Genomic DNA, 21,265 nt, shown 5'->3' with positions numbered 1-21,265 from the left:
GTGTATCCTGCATGTGAAGTTTCTCCAAGGGCTTGTGTGTGCTTGCCTCCGGTTGGAAGTCTAAGGGCTATCAAAGGCTTCATCTGCAGCATCCCTGAACTCCACTGCTGGAAGTTCTGACCTGCCTTGTGGTGCCAATTCCAGTTCTGGCCCTGGAGTTATTTGCTGGGCTGCAAACCCCAAGAAAAGGATTCCAGATGCATCTCCCACACCGCTGTCTGCACCAACGCCGTGGTCACGGCTCACTCAATGAGCGCAGCACTGAGCGCCAGTGCTTAATATGAGCTGGCGATTTCCGGTGCAGGCACCTACAATTAATTGTCAGCACCGGCACTTATGATAGTCTTCAAATGGTGGCACTGCCAGTCGAATTTAGAGGCAAGTACAACAGCTGTTTATTAATCCAATAAACAATCCAAAAAAGTGGGTTGCCTTCCTCCAGGAACTCGAGTGGGCCCTGAACATCACGCACCTGGTCACCAGGGCCAAGGCGGACTTCAGGAAATGGCAATCTCTCCCTCTCAACCCCCTTGGCAGGAGTGCCCTTTTTAAAATGATGGTCCTCCCCCCGCTTCCCAAGCATCTTACAAAATATTACCACTCATCTCCCAGGCAGTTGGTTTGGGAACTGGATGGTGTCCTCACCAGTTTTTTGTGGGGAGGAGGGAGGCCGCGAATGTCCCTAGCACATTGCTGCATACCCCCCTACGACAGGGGCATGGGGGTGACCAATCTTCACCTCTACTACCTGGCCACGAGGCTCATCGTGATCCACGACTGGTTTGCAGGCGGCTGGTCCGACCCGGCGTACCGGGTAGAAATCAGGTCAATGGACTTTGCACAGATCCAAGCCTACCTGTATGGGAGCCCCGTGCCACAGGCTCTTCCCCCCTTCACCAGAGCAGTGCTTACGGCATGGCGAGCTGCCTTACACCACATAAAGTGGGACTGGAAACTCACCAGACAGACGCCTCTGTGTAGTGGGGCTTGGTTGGAGGAAGTCTCGGCTCTCCAAGGCTTCCGTCAACGGGACCACTTCGGGATCTCCCTTTTGGGAGACGTCTGGGTGGGGGACCATGTCAGATCGTTTGCAGACTTACAACACAGTTACTCCCTCCACTCCTCTCAATTTTACAAATACTTACAGCTAAGGCATGCCCTCCAAGCCTACATTCCGTGCCCCACCTCCTTCCCATTTAGCCCCCTGGAGGCCCAAGTGACGATAGAGAACCTGGGCAGATTTATCGCTCCTTGGTGAACAATGGCCCCGCATCCCTAGACCGGCTTCGTGCCCGCTGGGAGGGGACGCAGACGATGTTACACTCATTGCACGCACAGCTAATGGCATGCAGCTCCTATTAGATGGCTTTTCTGAATTTATGGATAACCTGGGTCTAAAAACTAATTTTTCAAAGTCATATAATATAGTGATAGGACAACAAAATGTTAAAACTGAAACGTTCACGGTCGATGGACACTCCATCGGTAACACTAACACATTTTACTATCTTGGCATTTGGCTGGACAGTAAAATGAATTGGGATCCTTTGCTTAGTACCATGTCCAGTCCTTCAACCCTTCAAAGTATTGATACTTTTCCCAGGGGTCTCGGCCACACATGTTAAAATCTACATTGGATCTTTACAGAGCAAAGTGTGTACCGGCAGTATCATTTGGTGTGGAGATCTTGGGGGGGCGGGGGGGGTGAAGATATGGTACAAGCCTTATCATCCTATTCAAGTTGCGGAAAATAAATTATTTGGGAGGATTCTGGGGATACCATAGCGTGTACCAATGGAGACTTTGCACGAAGAATTGGGTGAAGGATATATTTCTGATTATATACAATATCACCCAATATTACTGTGTTTCCTGTTTGGCTGAAAAAGGACCTGGAATTCAATAGAAAGATTCTAAAAGACTGTCTGGGACTGTATTTTAGTCACCATATTTATTGGCTGCATTATGTCAAAAGTATTTTGTGTGATCTTGGTAGACCTAAAAAAAATTCTGACCCTGGGCAAAATTAATAAATCAGATTATCTGTGGGCCAAGGCAGCATAATGTGCTAATGTGAATGAAAAAAAGGGCTGAATGTATGTTGTCCAAAAAATCTTGTACCCATTATGCTATCGTAAAATCAATTAACAAAATAGAGTTGTTTTTGACACTGGAGATGCCAGTCTTACGCAGACGACTACGGTCTAATTTTTGATTGAATTTGTTCCCTTGGCTTTTAGTAGAGCGTCATAGACCCTCGGGTCCACCAATTTGCACATTTGGAATCGCTGCTGCACTGGACACTTTACGTATAATTTTTATTTGCTAATTTACGTAACAAGTAGATGAGTACTCTTCTCTAAAAAGTTTGCATAAGTACCGGCTACCTTATATCTTCAATTTTTATCTAGTCAGAATGTTTGCTTTTATGACCCATTGTTTTTATCAGGGGTGTTTCACTCCGCTTTGTGACAACTGATGTACTGTTTTAAGGTGATTTTACTGATCTGTTGTGTTTGATGACTTCTATAATTTACTGCGTTAAATCAAATAAAGTATTTTGATGATTAATATTTGCCGAAACCCAATTTCCAAACATTATCATTCGTACGCTAAATATTTGTATCAGTTAAACTGCGCGTCTCTAGGACATTTGTCACTATTTCAAGAGAAAATGTGCTGACTGTAAATGACAATGAACAAACCTTATCATGCGTTAGTAATAGATTTGTTAAAAGTAAGAGTTTTTACACATGAACTGAGAAAGATTCCTGCCCGCCCTGATGGCAATGCTATTAGTGATCCAAGAGGCAAGTCAGAGGTCACGTTTGCCCTATATGATGGCTATGTTCATTTTATACCTGGAGCAAATGTTTAGTCTGTTAGATCAAACAGAATTTTTTTTTGTACAGCAGACATGCTCAACTCACATATTTAAAGGTGTTTTCTTACGGGCAGGCAAATGAAAAAAAGAATGCAGCCCCATTAAATAAAATATTTACTTAGGATTACAAAATGTAAAGGATCAAACGCAGAGCCAGACGTTTGACTCAACAACAACATAACTTTATTGATTGATAATTAATAAAAATCATTACAATATAAAATGTCATTAAAAAAAAAAAAAAAAAAAAAAAAAAGAGACCAAGCTTTAACGTGTGCAACTGATATTTTGTCATCTACTACAATAAAACACCCACTATATGGGGAACAAAGATGCAAGTGCATTGTGATTCACCGATTATCTATCCGTATCTACATAGAGTACTTGGGTCCATGGCCCCTGGTGTGATGAAGTGCCAAGCTTTTTATTCACCAGGCAAAGGAATTTAGCTCCCTGGCACACCAGGAGAGTTGAGACTCCACTTTGCCAACAGATTACGGACTACCCACAGGGGCACATGTGCAATTGCAAAATGAGTGATCCAAGTAGCATCCTTCTTAATTATAAGAGGGCTAGGCATTTGCAGCCACATAAGTGCCAGCTTGAGTTTGTCCGCCGAGTCTTCCATGACGGAATAAAGTCTTTTGTTTCAAATTGCCCAAAGCGACATAACATGAACTGATGTTTTAATGCAAGGGAACAATTAGCTGCCAGATATGCCAGGGTTTTAAAAGCTGGTATGATGCAATAACAGTCCAGGCATGGAGTTTCATTGAGAGCTCGTTCTTGTCTTGCAGTTGTGACTGGCTTTGGCTGAGTGTTGCTTAACCAGAAGAAGGATGCTCTTTCCATTGCGATAGCCCATGCCTCCTTGTTGCCTAGTGAGTCTATTGCCGACAACAGATATGCTCGCTAAGATTTATTCCGGTGTTTACGCATTTGGGATTCTATTTCCTGCCTGTACAAATAGTTAAGGGGCTGCTTCGACGCGTGAAGGGTCCAGCATGGCTTTACAAAAGCATTAATTCTTTGCTGCTCCTGATTACTCAGGCCGAATTCCAGCCGTGCTTCAGATGTTGACCTGGGCAAATATAAGAAGTATTTATTCAAGTTTGATTCTAATAAGTTTAGCAGGGTGCGTCTTTTCAGTGGTTAATTTCCGAGACATATGCTACCGACTGCAGGAGTTGTGCTGCCATGAATTAATTCAGGTGTTGGGAAAATCACACAATTGGAGACCAGTTTATGGGTCAAAAGCATTATAGTTAGATCAAGTAAATTAGCAGGTCAGTAGACAGTAGACCAGCAGGTCTGATAACATTTTTATGATTTTTCGAGGCCTGTGCAAACATTTTAATCAGCTGTTGCCACAGACTTCCTATGGTGTTCAGTTTATTATCCCGTGCTGTATTCAGTCACCTTTGCTACCATTTAAGACTACTTCCAGAGGCCAGTCAAGCAAAAATGTAGCGTGCCCCACCTTCAACCATTTCCCCAAAACAGCAAGTGAGGGTGTTTGCTTTTGCTTTGCCCGGTGCTGGGGGAAGCTTTTCCATATTGAAAATCGTGACCAGCCATATGAAGGCAAAGTAAAATCCAGTGCCTTGTTCTCCCCATCCCTCCTCCCTACAATTTTTTGTGAGCACTAAATAGCTTTTAATCGTTACCAGTTGGATGAAAAACTTAAGAGCAAACTTACTTTTAAATAAAGTTACCCCATAGCATTTAATGATTTCATAAATTGTTTCAGTATAGAATTTCATCCTCAATCACAACTTTCTAGTATCACAATAGTCTCAATCGCGAACTTGCACCTGAGAAACGTAATACTGAGCAATGAACATAGTGCCCATTTCTCAAAACACACTAATGATCAGCCTCAAAACAACCTGCTGTAGCAAGTACGATATTATAGAGAAGCACTGCTCCAGCCACAACTGTGTGACAAACAAGTACCGTTACGTGCAACAATAACATGACTCATTTGAATCCTCATTTAACACCACATGTAAGGCATATTCAAGCTTATTTAAATTGCAGCGGGGAGCTTATGGTTATAGTATGAATAATCAAACTATTAACCATTATTACGTTTTTGAGAAGGAAAATCGTTCGGTTGTGCCTGTTGAAAACAAAAGTCACCACTGGGTCCACACGACCCAGTCATTGCTTTAGGTTACTCATGTTTTCATACTCCTAAAAACGGAAAAGATTACTGATATTTGCTGCTATCAAATTAACATTTTACCTAATTACAAAAATACCATAATTTTGGTGCAAAATAATTTTCGCTGTTTTGAACAAAAATTAAAACCCATACATCACTATTATTTGAAAAGACCCTACCCTATAATCCCTCTAAAAACAACATAACTAAGAATAAACTGTAGTTACATTACAGTTCTAACATGGCACCGTTTTGAGCACAGCCTGGCAACTATACGAACAGAAATCTCAAGACCACCAGAGTTTTGGACCCGCCAATTCTTATTCACAAAACATACATCTCTGCTGATCTGTAACCAGTCATCACTTTGCCAGATTGACAAGATGTAGGGAAATAGAAATAAGAACATGACGTAGTATGCCTAACAGCAAGTGATTCCGATTGATGAAGTGTTAGATTGAAAATCACTGTGAGACATTCCAAAAACCTCGGAGCAGCAGGGTGTGGAGGGTGAGTGGGGCAGTAGTATGATACGTCCTCAACCCTGTGTACAATGTGTTTCCGAGCTGTCTGAAGATGCTTCACATCATCCTCCTTTATATTTCGGAAATGTCCTTGCATCACCTCAAATACACGAAATTTGACACTCAAGATGTGATCAATCTTGCAGTATAATGCTTGTCCTGTCTTGGTTATTTCTCTAGTTTTGAGGGACTTGCAAGTCAGTGTGGCTGCTTCTTGAGGCCATTGCTGATGTATCTCGTCTCCAGTGCTGACAGAGAGAGTGTCACGTGTAAACTCTTATTAGCGTTTAGTGTGCTAATAGATACTCTGTAAAAGGCCAGGACTGTCTTCCTTGAATCCTCTTTGCAGGATCCGATTGGTTAAATCAGAGCCAAGGCCAACCCCATTTGCACTACAGAGCCCAGTGTGTCCTTGTATAAAGTTAGAGAGGTTTTGTGAGGGAAAAATACAGAGCAGGTGTCGTGCGGCCTTGGTCTGAGGAACATGAGCCACCGACGGGACAGAGAAAGGACTCCTGTGCAATTATCAGTCCGAGTTACTTCAGCACATCATAAACAGTAAGAGTAATAAATACTGCCACTCTACCCGGCACAGTCAGGACGATGATAGCAAGCAGTTACTTTGATGCTGGTTGTGGGATCAGAGATCTATTAAAAGGGAATCTGGTGCACACAATCCCAGTCCAATACTACAGTGTGCTGTGTCATAAGCACCACTTAGCGCTGCGTCATACCTTTGTACAGAAGCAATGAGAAGCAGGCCAAGAGCGCATGAAGATCTGTTTGAACTTGTCCTTTCCTTCGCTGCATACTGCCTGCGGCTTCACATCCACATGGCAGTGCTGTGCACCAAATGTAGCAACGTGTCACCATCAACTAGAGATACAGTGCCACAGTGTAAATTGCACTGATAGGGATGTGTTGAATTCAAGTGCAAAGACTAGCGCTTGCTTCTGCAATGTGTGAAAGTCACTATTTTCGTTCTCCGTGGAGATCCTGCCCTACCAGAAAAGATGGGTGTTTGCACATGTGTGGCCTGGGCCTGTTGAAACGGACTGTGTGGTACATTGCGAGGATGGCTCACGGCAGGCACCATATCTGTACCTCCCAAATTACACTTTGCCCATTAAGTATGGATAAACAATAGCTTTGTCAATTGAAGGAGAAAGCATATTTGAATTGCTGTCCTTCCACATATCCTAATGAAAGAAGAATACACTAGTAAGAAACAGACAATCAAAATCCATGAGACCATCTTTATGAATTTGCGCAGAGATACTGCAGTTAAAATATAAATTAAACATGTGGGCAGTCCCCAACTTAAGGGACGATTCATGGCAACAAACATACACGACAGAAGCGGGGTTGAAGTCTACCATTTGCAATTGTGGGGGTCAAATGGCTTTTAGCTCTATGCACATTTAATGGTGCTAAATTAGATTTGCAGATTTAAAGCAAGTCACATTGGACTTGTACGTATGGTCTTCATGGAAGTCCCTAATCATCAGATTGCCCTTCTAAACAAATATAGTCCTGAAGATGGTCTCATGGATTTTTACCATCCAGAGACCTAAACGTTGACAAATTTAAAAAATAAAGTAGAACAATTAAAATTACAATCCTCTGTACTCTTAATTTTTTAGATTATGGTTGTTAGGCTGAGTTGTATCATTCACCACATAGTACTTTCTGCGAATTCAAATATATCAGACACTTGTAAGTCTTATCTGGTGGATTTTTGTAAACACGGGGACCTTTCATTTATATGTTTGCACGTCCTTGTCTTGTATAGAGTGTATATGTACATGTCTTCCTGTTATTATTAAAACTATTGATTTTTCATACGATAACACAAAATACTTACAAATCTTTTGTCTATGCCCTCAACCGATTCTTTCTACATAAATGCTATTCATCAATTGAGTTGATTTGATTGGGTCCTGAATGACCAATCTAAAGTTACAATATAAATAAATATAATTCCTTCAGGAGTTACTTGTTATTCAGAGAAAAGATATTCACAAATAAAATGGGAATCCGCTCACACAAAGTGAGGCGACCTTCGTTTCGAGTGACGATACACTACAAGCCACTGATTCCCTTATTTCAGGGCACTTCACCCTATCTTACACCCTTACTGAGAACTGGACACTTCAGCTACTAAATACAAATTCTCAATCACATACAGATCTGCCTCTGACAACATAGTAGGCTACTTATTACGGCACACAGTGGTTGTGAGTGACATTGCAAACTATCAGACCTGTGACACCTATCAACATGTCAGGTTTCTCACTCAAGAGTCTTCCTGGAAGCAGTTCTTAGCAGGACACAAGAAAAGAAGACTCAGTCAGCCACTGAAGAGTAATGGCCCTTCGAAAGGCGCACCAACATCTGAGCAGTACAGCAGGGAAGATACTACTGGGATGACAACTGAACTTTCTTTAAATTTGAGGGAATTATTGTTCAATTATATCATCAATAGCATAAAGGAATGTCCAAAACCTACCTTAGGGCAAAAAACATTTTACCCAGGAATGCTTGAGCTTGTGGAAAAGACAACTGACACCTGCCAGCTATCCTGGGCAATTAGTGAAAGAGGTCGCCCTACCTCAGTGATCAACAAGGAAATCAGGCGAGGAGTCCTGAAGTGAGTACAGACTTTTTTCTGATTCCTGATAGAGTATATCTTATAGTACATGTCAGAAACACTACAGTCATGCTAGAATATGCGAAGGCAAAACTTTAGCAAATATCAGTAGCCTATGGAATACCTGCAACACTAAAAACTGACAATTTAACTCATTTACAAGGAAATTATTTCTAAGACTTCCTTGTATCATCGGATTGAACTCCATAACGTAACACCATGATGGCCAATAAAGCAGTGGAGAGATTGAAGACCACACTGAACAAGATACTTCGGAACCATGAATGCAGGTAAGAGGACTATGATACCTTACTCTCATGGGCACAACTAAGCCACTTGAAAAGCATGAAGTTCAAGAAATAAATACCAAAGGATTATCGTCCCGACACCCCAAGAAAATAAATGGCCAACCCCCAGAAGAAACATCAGAGTGCTGAAACAGCACGCTATCTTAATTGGAGAGTAGACAAAAGGAAACTTTGGGAAAAAGGAGAAAGCTGAACCCTGGCCCAATCACACTTTCAGACACAGGATGGCACGTCCCATCTTCACCCACACCAACCCCAACCTCAGAGAGTGAACAGCTTTGTGTGGTAACATCTTAAAATTCCAAGATAATGTTTGACTCTGTTGGTGGTATTGTTCTTCTTTCATTCTGATTGCTTTGGCCATAACACATTTCAGGAGAGACTTAAGATTCCTTAAACAAAGTTCCTCTTTTACCCAACTTCGGTGACCACTCAGACCCAGGACCTCGACTACATACAATAATTGCTGTGAAACTATAGCACTCTAAGCAGCGAGAACTGGATGGAGTGAAGGGCCACCATAATCATTTTTAAATATTTTCAAGCCTCTGATGGTTGAAAGTGATTTGTATTTTAGAGCATCAATGTGCAAATTCCAAGAAGGAAATCTATTGAAGGACATTCCTAAATATTTATGTTCAGTTACTTTCTCAACCACCGTATTTCCTATGGACCATCCATACCCAACCTGCTTTCTATCAAATGCCATAATTTAGGTCTTATCAAAGTTGCTTTCTAGATCATTACTTTGACAATACTTATTAAATTCCACTAATTTCCTTTTGAGTCCCACAGAAGTTGTGTTCAATATCACTAAATTATCAGAATAGAGACGGCACAGGATGTGGAAGCCACCACCCCATTTTAAGTGAAAAGGTATGTGTAGCCCTCAATGTTTTATGATGGGTCAGCGAAATATTATGCACATAGGGTTGGGCCAACACACACCCCTCCCGCAAACCATTCTCCATGCCTATCTTTTTTTATAGGCTCCCTTTGATCCACAATTACTTTGGCCCAATTATTCATGTAGAGTTCTTTCAAAATCTATACGATACCACCCGGTATGTTCATGATTTGTAATTTTGACCACAGGATTCTACAGCTTACCAGATCAATCACGGATCGAAAAATCAACAAAGCAAGTATAAAGTGTCCCCACTCCATTAATTTAGGTACTACTGCTCAAAGGCAAAAACAATGGGCTTTAGTCAAGTGCCCATCTTTAAAACCACTGTGTTCTACTGGGATCAAACTCTCCTCTTCAATCCAATTTTTGAGACTTTAAAGCAATATTTTTGCATTTAACTTGGCCCCCACATCAATTAGGCTAATAAGACGATAATATTTAAGGTCCATCAGGACACGCTTTTCATGGTGTGGGCTTAATGATGACACCTTTCCAATCAGAAGGGTATGTACCTGATAATGTAAATTATTTATATGCCCCTGAAAGGAATTTTGCCCATCAGTACATATTGGATTTTATTATAGTTACCGGAAGATTATCAGGCCATGATGCTTTAGTAAGCCTAATTTTGGTGATTGTATGTTTTACTGATGCTACGGAAAAGAGAGCTCGGACCTCATTTTCGTCAAGACTGATGACCTGGAGGGCAATATCTCCGTTTCGGTTATAAAGGGATGCTATATAATCCACACATAATTCCTCAGTGACCATTCAGTCCTCCTTGTTATCATAGCCATGGGAGCTAGATCTTACCAAGTTCCTTATAATTCCTTAATAAAAATTAAATTCTAGCCGTTGAATGTTTAAGCAATTCACAATAAACAGCCCTTTCATTGGTGTGCCTCCTATATCACTGTACCATCCATAAATTTGTTTATCATCTTCTGACGTTCCATGTCAAACCATCTTATCCTTTTTCGACCTTTAAAACAAGTGGCCTTAACTTCTACAGATTTCTTCCGCCAATCATTAGTCAAGCATTTGACAAATGTTTTTATAGTATTCACTTATTTACCGGGTCCCCACCTGGCGACTGCAAAGAATTTGGTTCAATATTTTTTTCTAAATCCCCCAGTAGCTGTAGAGGCTGTGCACTTATTTGAGTGGTAAAATGCCTTGGTAAATCAATTTCCAAAGGCATAACTACATCGTTTTGTGACTTTTTTTTTATAAATTATCCTCTTAATGGGAAGCAGTCACTAGTTTGATGCATGAGAACTTCAAAAATCCTCATACAAAGGGAATGCCAAGCTAGGGTGAAGATGTAATCTATAGGCCCAATCAGATTACGAAGACTAAAGGTCCGGTTAGCAGATTTATTAGAACTGAAACGCCTATTTAGGCAAACAAAACTCAAACTCTAATAATGTTTGCATTTTCACAGATAATTTGGACATTCGACACCAAAATGCTTTCAGAAAAATTTGCCAATGAGCTTCTTTTTGATACGGTTTTAGTCACATATGAAAATCTCCCAGGATTAATAGCATTATTCTCAAGGGGTATATTTAGATGTGGCCCAGGTTTCCTTTTAGTAATTAATATTGCTCAAGATTATACATGTTATTCCTTTACATATTATTACACTGGGAGGCAGGGCAGCTGCCAGTGCTGCTCAAGATCGACACTTGCCTGTCTTGTCGCACGGTCACTTATAGCGCTCCGAGGAACAGATGCAGCGAGCTGCGCTGGTTGGTGGTGCGCCTTGCGATACAGTTGTCGAGGGCAGATGGTGGATAATCATGCTCAGATGGGAAAGTAAGATTTGTTCTCATGTTGGAACAATACTTTATACAGAAAATGTTTAAATGCGTTCTCCACGGGATGGAGACTACAGCATAAATATCAGTGCAACTTTTAGTTCACAAATAGCTTTTCAACTTGGATTAGAGTGGTTTAGGGCGATACAAGGAACACTCCACTTTGCCACTGCAGGCAGAGAGCACACTGCAAATAACGCAAAAAGCCAGCTTTGGGCAGCCGCACAGTGTCATGGCAGCCCAAGGAGCAGAATGGAGAAATTGAGTGAGAAAGTGAAAGGGGAGAAAATAAGAGGTAAAAAAAGAGAGAAATGATTGAGAAGAGAAATTAAACGAAAGTTAGGGAAGTAGATGGCTGAAGGAGGGGGGTAAAGGGTAGGGCAGAGAGAGGAGACATAAACAAGAGACTAGAAGAGTAAGAGTGAATTGTAAATTTCATAGTCCAATACAGCAGGAAGTCACCGATTGCTACTGTATTTGTTTTGGAATGGTAGCGACTGTCTTTCCTCATCTATCCCTATCCAAACCCTTCCACTAGCACGGAGCCAGAGGTTATCAATGGAAAGAAAATGTAAATATCATTGCTTCTTCTAATGAGGCCGTGTCATGTCAGAAAAGCTAATTGCCGATCATAAGCATTTCAGGAGAGTATCTGCCGTTTTAGACAATTACGTACCACAAACTGGGAGGCTTCTGACATCTACCTCATCACGTGAACACATATGGTTCGTTCTAATCGCTATTAAGTGTTACTCGCTGCCCATATATCAAGCACTGAAATGCCACACATAAAACATGCTAAAACAGATTTACCACGAATAAGCAAATTGAGAACATGGCAGCTATATCGCTATTTTTATGATAAAGGGAGTCAATTCTTACAGTTACATAATACACACTTTTTAACCATTTTATACTTAAATTATAGGTGTCGTATAAACAGTTTCCAAGAAGCATATCCACCAAGAGCTGTGAGTCTCATTAGCTCAACCTATCTACTGAGACATCCCCCCACTGCCATGGATGAATATTTACAGGTGTGAAACACTCAAAACTCTATGGGCTGGATTCAAATGACACCCACAGATGAAATTAGTCAGATGTCCTACACCTAATTTCCACTCCTAGCTTTAATAATGTACTCGTGAATAAAGTACCATTCCATAGGTACTATATGGGGATATGTTAGTCTGTGCTTCCAGTAAGTTTAATTGAGATGCAACTATAAGCCACACAAAGAACAAATAATGTAAATAGAAACCTGTTGTACGGCATATTTACTTTTTATTAAAACCATAAAAGTAAGACATTCGAGAAGATAGCGTGCCCTCTGCATATCACATGCATAAACTGGCCTGTTTTATGTATGACAAACCCATGGTTTAAGACCAGCCTGGGCGTGCACCTGCAGAATTCTCTGGGGCACTTTGTGATTTACAAGGAAGTCCATAGACCAGCGTTCTCTCACATCGCTCCTATAGCGTGAAACAACCTCACTCCCCATATAAGAACCTCCTCCTCTCTTCCTGAATTCCTCAAGAAGATGAAAACCTGGCTATTCAATTAACAACCTACAAAAGGCGTGCCTAGGCATATGCCCCTCTTCGGTGCCAGTGTGGCTCCTGGGTGTAACATCTGTATGCAAGTCCACCCTCTGGGTTCCTTGGTCAAGTTGTGCAGTCCAGAACTAGGGTGGTCGTGGATTTGAGGATTTGGGCACAGGTGAGAGACTATTATGGCAGTTGGTCTTGTGAGGTGGCAGTTGGGGACACAACATGTCACGCGGCCGTCCTGATAGCCAGGGAAAGTTTTTGAGAATAAATGAGGGTAAGGCCTGTTGTAAAAACAAAGACTATTTTTTGCTAAGCCCTTAGGTGGTAAATAGAGCTATGTCAAGAGAGGAAAAGGCGGTCCGTGAGGAGTTAAAATGCTTATGCAGGCCAGGAGAGGGGATTTCATTCACCCTGGCGTCCTGTCCCCAGAGTGGGTGAGCCTTAGCAGGCCTAGATAAGTAACAGCAAGAGGAGTGGCAGCTGTATTATTGGGCTGCTCACACCCTAAGAGTAGGACTTGGGGAAAGCTAAGTCCAAACAGAAGCATGTGGACTTGACACTATCAAAATGGAGGCTGGATTACCGGAGAACAAGATCAAAGAGTTGTTCAACTTTTGGATGAAGCTATTGAGGCACCTAAGTTACAGCTTGGGCAAATACAGAGGTTACTAGGTCATCCTAACTTTGCTTGTGAGGTAGTCAGAGCTGGCAGGTCATTCTGTAGGAGTATTGGTTTTGTTATGGCAGGGGCAATATTACCTCAGCACAGAATCAGAATCTCAGCTTTAGTATGGGCAAATTTGGAAGTCTGGAAAATGTTTCACAGAGGATTCAATGGAGTAACCAAGTGGTTAGCAGATGAGGATTTTCACTGGCAGATTAAGACTTTTTCTGGGGTGACAGGTGCAGATGCTTATGGCCTTTTTTGGGAAGGCAAGAAGTGCTCAGACCAGTTTTTTCCACTATTAGTTGCCCTGGCTTTGTGAGGAAAGGATCTGACTCACAAGACAGTGACTTTTATGTTGCTAACACCACAATGGTAGCCCTGGTGAACGGGCAAAAAGCAAAATAATTTTTGTTTGCTGAAGCTGCTGCAATGTTTTACGCTCTCTGTTCTAATGTTCAATATTGTATTTACAGACAAACATTTGCCAAGTGTGAATAATACAGGCACAAAAAAATTGTCTCCTTCACAGCGTCGGAGATTCCATGGTTTGGTGCCCGGAGCATAATTGAGGGAGACAGAGGTGCCAAAAGAGATACGGGAACTGGGAGAGTGAAAATGTACAGTTTGATTGAAAACTCACTAGCACAGAGTACTAGGACACCCTATAGGCAGGTATAGGAGGAATTTCTAAGCAGGGGGGCAGTTAGAAGAGGTCAGAGCACTAATGAGTTAACAGAAAGAAGGAAGGATGTAGTAAAGTTCATAATGCTCAATAGCAATAAAGACATGTCACAGATAACAATTGCAGAAAAACAGGCAGGAATCAGTTTTTATGGTAAATTCTTCTGGGGTTGCAGGCAATCAGCAGGTAAAATAGGACGGAGTATCCTTAAAGGATGGGAAAAAGAAAGAAAGAGGATAAACAAGCAGAGGAAACCTGTAAATGTGGCTTACCACCTTCTTCACAGACTCAGTAAATATGAATGTTCTACAACTGCATTCCAGTTGCAAAACTTTCATACATGCCCCTGCAACTCACTTTTAGGAAGGGACGCCCTTGGCACACTCCCTCCTAATACTGACTCGCAAACCTTATTTTGCGAGTCGGTAATACGTTACAGACTCACTAAAAAGGGTTGGTACGTACTAAAAGCCGTTTTAGTAGTCGCATTCTCCATTTCTCCATCTGCGACCGCTAAAAACGGTCATACATCTGGCCCAAAATCCGTTGGCATTTGGAATCCATTCATTTAGGATTGGTGCAGCATCAGAGACAAATAGATTGGGCTTTTCACCTTGCAAAGTTATGAAATTTGGCAGATTATCGTCTGAATTTTGTAAATGTTATATTAGGGGTATTGAAATGCCTTTCTTAGTTGTTTGATTGTAATATGTTTTCTTAGTTTGGAGGTTGTGTAGCAGGACCCTTAGTGCATGGGTCTACGTGTGGATTATTGGACATTCTTTAGTAAAATGGGCAGCAAAACAGGTCGAAACCAGTGATTTCAGAACAAATTTGGGATTTTAATTTACAGGAGAAAAGATTGAATAGCGTGGTGGAGGGTGGGGGGGTGAAATGGGGTCAGTTATTACCATGGCTATCTACTCTAGTGGGCGGGAGACCATGTTCTGGCATGATGTTCATTAACATTGGGAGAAATGATTTGGTGCAGTTATCTGGTTTGTGGCTACTGAAAGAAATGAAGAAAGATTTGGATGTGTTTATCAGAATGTGGTCAGGCACATGCAGGTTTTGAATGGCTTTGTCAGCAAGGAGTGTTTTGAGGAGAGCGGTAAAATAGACTGCAGTCAAAAGTGCCAGAAGGAGTTAAAATGAGAAATTAGGCGTTTTTCCAATGGTAGGGGCATCGGCGTGGTAGAACATGTAGATATCAAAAGTGAGTATTTTATGCTTTATAGAGAACATGTGGAGCACATGCCATTCATGGGAAATGAGCTGTACTTATTGGGTCTGAGAGAAAGTTTGGCAACAATATTGATGATTTCACGTTTAATAATTCGATTTAAGCTATTGGGGCAACAGCCTACTGTCCCTTAGGTTTAGTTGAAGCCGTTAGGGTGCAGACTAAACAGTTTTTTCATTACTAACCTCGTGGTGAGCCCCAAGGAGAACAGGAAATATTTATTTATTTATTATACAGTTTTCTATAGCGCGAACAAGACCCTTGGGTATCAGAGCACTTCACATTACAAGAGCTAGATTACCTTATGCAGTTTTAGTTAGGTATACTATCACAATGGTTTACGAGGATTACAAGGTTATAAAGAATAAAACAAAGTTTTGAGGTAGGTTAGATAATAATTATGAAAGGAGTATAAAGTCTTCCTCTATATGCTTGTTTAAAGTGTCTTTTCCTTTGTCTTCTATAAACTCCAGTCAACGGAACATCTTGGACGTCTCTGAGTTGAAGAGATATCGCCTAGAGAAAAGACTATGGAAGGTATTTACTCATTAGAAATATCTTGGTTTCTTTCTTAAAAATTGCTGAGTTTGGAATTTTTCTGATATTCGGGGGAAGTGAGTTCCAGATTCTAGGGGCTGCTCCTGAGAATGCTCTGTCATATGCCTTTGCATGTTTCTTTCCTGGATAGCAGGGAAGCATAAGGATCATGAAATGTGCCGATAGAGTTGGGGCAGGGCAGACCTTGGCAGAGGGGATATGGTTGGGGCAGCTCCGAGTGTATGGTGAAATAAGTGATAGGGGTATGGTGAGAACGGTGTGTATGGTTTGTTTGGAATTGGCTCACATTGGAGGCTTCAGGGTGTGGAGAGATAGTTGAACTCTGTAAAAGTGCGGCTGGGATGTTTACATATGTATTTAAGTTTAGACTGCTCACCTGTCCTAATAAAGCGCCCTTTTGTTCTTTAATCTGACATGCCAGCCCGAGATACTTTAGCGGGTGACAATGCGCTTGATAAATACACATGGCATGACATGACAACATCGTTGCACTTAGATGCCATGTCACACAGTGCACCTGCCACAACACTGCACCGCGCAGTGCACCTCTGGGAGTATTCCGCCGCTGCGAATACTTCCTATTTCACCACGTCTAACCCTGCCCGAACTGTCAGAGCCCGTGGGTCTTCCCTACTCAGCCACAATGCATGTAACTGCTTTTGTATTTTGCTCACTTGTAATGTTCTCATGTATCAGTTCTGTTCCTATTGTGAATCGCTCTGACACCTTCGGGTAAAGTCCGCGCTATATAAAATCGCATAAATATATAATAAATAAAACTACCTTCTTCAAGAGGCATGCCCCTGTCTCTTCATGGCAGCCTTCTACATCACAGCACAGATGGTGCACCTTCATTATTCTCACCTGCCTCCCCAACCAATAACCCTCCATTCGGCCCCAGCGGCTCACACGCCTCTCTTACCAGTCCCAGGAAGGCTGCACATATGACTACGGTCAGGCACCATCGCTCAGCATTGCGCCGTCTCCGGGTTCGGCTGACCAGCCTCCCCCTGTCCGCCGTCGCCTTGTCGAATACAGTGTCCTCGTCCAGGTCGGGCAGCAGCGTTTCTGCGTCGCCATCCTCACCGTGCGCCTCTTGCGTAGCGAAGCGTACCTGCTTCTTGCTTCCTGCCGGCATGACACCCCCAGAGGAGCCACTCCAACCGCGGGGGCGCCAACCCCGGTGAGGCGAGCGGAAGAAACCCCTCTGCAAGTCGCTCAACAGTCAAATCTAGCCTGGCTGGACCGAACCAACTGCGCGCCACCCCCTCAGCGCTCCCTCTGCTCTGTGCGCGAGCCGCCCCTGCTGTTCCGAAGCTCCAGAGCTGTCACTTGGTTCCTGTCACCAGAATCAGAAGTTACAGCCACGCCCACAGGGGAAGGGCCACTTGTGGCTCGAGTCGTCCAGCCTATCACGCTATTGCACATTGTTTCTAAACGCTGTAAACACAGAAGAAATACAATTCACGACACGAAGTTTGCCAGGACCCGCCCCCCTCGGACACGCTGATAAGACGGCCATGTTGCAGTGGTACCGTGTGCAAATATCTATGACAGGTTAACTTGGTACAGTTAGTAACTATTTGTTGTCCTTCTTTTGTTTTGATGCTATATTCTATCTTTGTAACTCTGTCATGGTGTTCTCTTTTAGGATTCTTAAAAGTGTCAATTGATACTTTCTGAAGCTGTGAAGCGTTCTGCTTGAGATACTTCACTGCTCTATCTACCTGATTATCCAGCCTTTGTATTGAACTATCAATAAATATTTCTAGCGATACCTGCCTGCGACCCTTCTACATATTTAACTTTATTTATTTATGCCAGAGCGCTTTACAATAGAACCAGGAATATGACTTCAGCTTTGAAAATGTTAATAATAGAACTGCATTTCCATAGAGCTTCTGCCCCTGTGAGGCGTTGACGTATTTTATGCTTGACAGCTCTCTGCTCCGTAACCCAAGGTTAGTGGTTAGTCCAGTGTTAACAGGTAGTGTTGTTTTTAGGGATTAGTCTTGTGTGCTCAAGCACAACATCCAATAAATTCATAACAATTAAGGCAAATATGCAGATGACTTAGATTAGGATGTGTCCAGAGTTAAAAGACATGCAGAGGATGGAAAATGAAGAAGAGGGTCATTTGAAGGATAAAGGAGAGGCGATATGTTATGTTCCATAGTTGACCCTTCACTAAATAGCACAATCACCACTGACGCTAGTTCAAAAGGTTTGGGTGCTGTGCTAACCCAAAAAGACTGTAAAGGAATAGAAAGCACCATCGCATTCGCGTCACGATCATTAACGCCAACTGAAGAAAGATTTTCCGTGATTGAACGTGAGGCATTGGGGTGCGTATGGGCATTAGAACATTTCTGTCAATTTGTGTGGCGAAACAAAGTAACTTTCTGCACAGACCATAAGCCCCTCACAAAAGTATTCAGTACGACAGGCATGTATGCAGCATCTCCCAGACTAGCACACTTATCTATGCGTTTATTCGATTACAACTACACCATTCATTATGCACCAGGTGGGAGCAACGTAGTAGCAGACTTCCTAAGTAGAATGCCAGTCGGTAATCCAGAACAAGAATACTCCACAGAGAATGAGGATACATGTGTCGCAAGCATAAATGAGAACTTCCAAGGTATCTCTAAAGAACAATGGCTTGCTGAGCTGGAGAAAGACACTGAACTGTGCAAGGTAATTGATATGGTACAGAAAGGGTGGAAATGCAAAAACACACACAGTGATAATTTGAAACAGTACTTCGAAGTAAAAGATGAACTATCTTACGAAATACATTTATTAATGAGAAGTGGCAGAGCAGTTCCCCCCATTACACTAAGGAAAAGAATAATGGACTTATGTCATGAGGGACATTTGGGAATAGTAAAAATTAAAAGCAGTGTAAAAGAAAGCTACTGGTGGCCTGGGATAAGCATTGCGGTTGAAAGGTTGGTCAGGGAATGCAACAAGTGCGCAAACTCTGACAAGACTCACGTCACTCTTAGACCACCACTCCAACCTGTCTCTTGCCCCTCCATGCTGTGGGAAAGAGTACCGGTGGACATAATGGGACCAGTCAGGGAACTTGATGAACTATGGTATATTGTTGTCATCATAGATTATTTCACCAAATGGCCCGAGATCAAGTTTCTCACTACTCCTGATGCAAAAAACATAGTGGAATTCCTTGATGGAGTTTTCACAAGAGATTGACTTCCAAAACAAATTGTCAGCGACAATGGACCGCAATTCATGTCAGACGCCTTCAGAGCGTATACTGAAAGGAATCAAATGGTACACAAGACTACCTCCGTCTACCACCCCACTGGTAACGGGGCCGTGGAGAGGTTTAATAGAGTCTTAAAAGGTATCATCCAATTAGCTAATGCCAACAGGCTAGGTTGGAAGCAAGAAATACTTAAAATTGTGTGGGCGTACCGCATCACCCCCAATGATGCAACAGGACACAGCCCACTCGGACTCATGCTGGGCAGAACTCCCTTAACAAAAGACAATGTAGGTTGGTGCAAGTCCGCTAAAAGAGTACACTGGTCTGCTGAACAAGTAAGGAGAAAAGTAGAGCAGACACAGAGCAAATACAAAATTCGTTTTGATCAAAAGCATGGGTGCAAACCAGTACAACTCAAGGTGGGGGACATCGTCAAGGTAAAGAGGAGCAGACACGTAAGTAAAGGACAGGACAAATTCTCCACACCCTTGGTTGTACGCAAGTTGTATTGCAACTCAGCCCTGTTAAGCGATGGAAGAGTGTGGCATTTTCCGCCCTCTCAGTATGCAAACACGCTCCAGAAAAAACTGACACTCCAACAGAAGGGGCATCCAGTCAAGGACAAATTCGGGCAGGTAAATACAGCAGATCTTGGTCAGATTCCTCTGACTGTGAATCTGACCCAGAGCCCACCACCAATCAGCCTACTTCACCCCGCAGAGCTCAGTCTCTTCCGGAGAACAGTGTACAGGTTTCCCCCCAGGAAAACACCACGGGAAGTGTCAGAAGACAACTTCCTCCCATTCCAGTTTTGAGTGATACTCCTCCGGTCTTCACCAGTAGAGTTGGGAGAAGGGCGTTACTGCCAGTGAGACTTTCTGACTACATCTGTGACTAACCGACTGTATTTGTAATTACATCGTTGCATGCTCTCTCTTATCCAACCCCGTTCTTCTTTTCTCTCTCTCTCTCTCTCTCTCTCTCTCTCTCTCTCTCTCTCTCTCTTTCTCTCTCTCCCTTTCTGTCTCTGTTCTTTTGGGGGAAGATGTGTTATGTTCCATAGTTGTGTCCCTGCGAGGACACCTTATGTGTTGCCATGTAGGTCCCTTCATGGACACCGTCCCGCCCGCTCCCTCATCAGCTACTAACGTCACCTGCCCTGTGTGACAGTTGACAGCTCATGACCCGACGCGTGGCGCATTCCTGAGCTCCACTCTTGGAGCCTGTGTTGGTGTTACTTGAATAAAGAACTCGTTCACTTAATTTCTGCCTGCCTGAGTTCTTTACACGATAATATAACATTTTAATTAAAAGTATAATATCAGTTTTTCATGCCAGATTCTATGAATAAAGAGGACGCTTTTTGAAGCGTCAAGTCTCCAGATAGAACCAACTTTATTAGCATGTGAATCAGGCGAACAGTCTGTGCAGTGCTAGCCTACCACTAGATCAACAGCTTCAGCAACCACAGCTGATCAACTCAAGGCAAGCTTAAAATGATGGCTGGGTGCAAACCTTGAAAGAAGATTCTGCAAATGTTGGAGTGGACGTCTTCTTGAGTTTGGCTTATCGTATTAATTGTAGAGTGATGTGGGATCCATTTTGGTGCTGCCCCTTTGGTATGGGTAGGTATGATGGTAGGGGCAAGATGCAAGCTCAAATTCTGTTGTGTAAGACGAAGGGGACAGTTCGGGGTGGTCCAGCCTTTTGTCTTCCTTGATCAAATTTTCAGTTGGGCTGATGTCAGCCAGTGCAAAACTTCACACCTCTTTGCATTTTTTTGTGGGTGCTCCAGGTTGGGGACTACCCTGCAGTGAGGGGCATCACTACACAAAGGCTTGAAAAAGTTACTTTAAAAACAGCCATGGAGAATGGAATATGGAAGCATTAACTATACAAAATGTACTCTCATGGAAACAAATAAATGCTCCCTGTCAGAGGCCCTGAGAACCAGAAGGCTCCATGGAGGAATTTGTTAAAGATGCGGCGAAGTACCGTCCCCACAAGAGGTGAGAGGTAGCGGAGACACAGAGTGGTGGTACACCACAAGAGCAGTCTCTAGAG

General features: G+C 42.6%; 1 protein-coding gene across 1 annotated transcript in view; it reads right to left on the bottom strand.

Moving 5' to 3' along the window:
• LOC144763326 (sodium-dependent glucose transporter 1-like) overlaps window positions 1–17,364 on the bottom strand; it is a 191,159-nt gene extending 173,795 nt beyond the window's left edge. The window contains exon 1 of the mRNA XM_078648811.1: window positions 16,889–17,364. Within this exon, the coding sequence (XP_078504937.1) occupies window positions 16,889–17,104 (216 nt within the window). The 5' untranslated portion in view covers window positions 17,105–17,364. The remainder of the gene's footprint in view (window positions 1–16,888) is intronic.
• Between the last annotated feature and the right edge of the window lie 3,901 nt (window positions 17,365–21,265).

Source organism: Lissotriton helveticus, chromosome 6 (assembly GCF_964261635.1).
Source record: "Lissotriton helveticus chromosome 6, aLisHel1.1, whole genome shotgun sequence".
NCBI lineage: Eukaryota > Metazoa > Chordata > Amphibia > Caudata > Salamandridae > Lissotriton > Lissotriton helveticus.
Note: the sequence above shows the minus strand (reverse complement) of the source record. Positions and strands in the feature narration are given on the sequence as shown.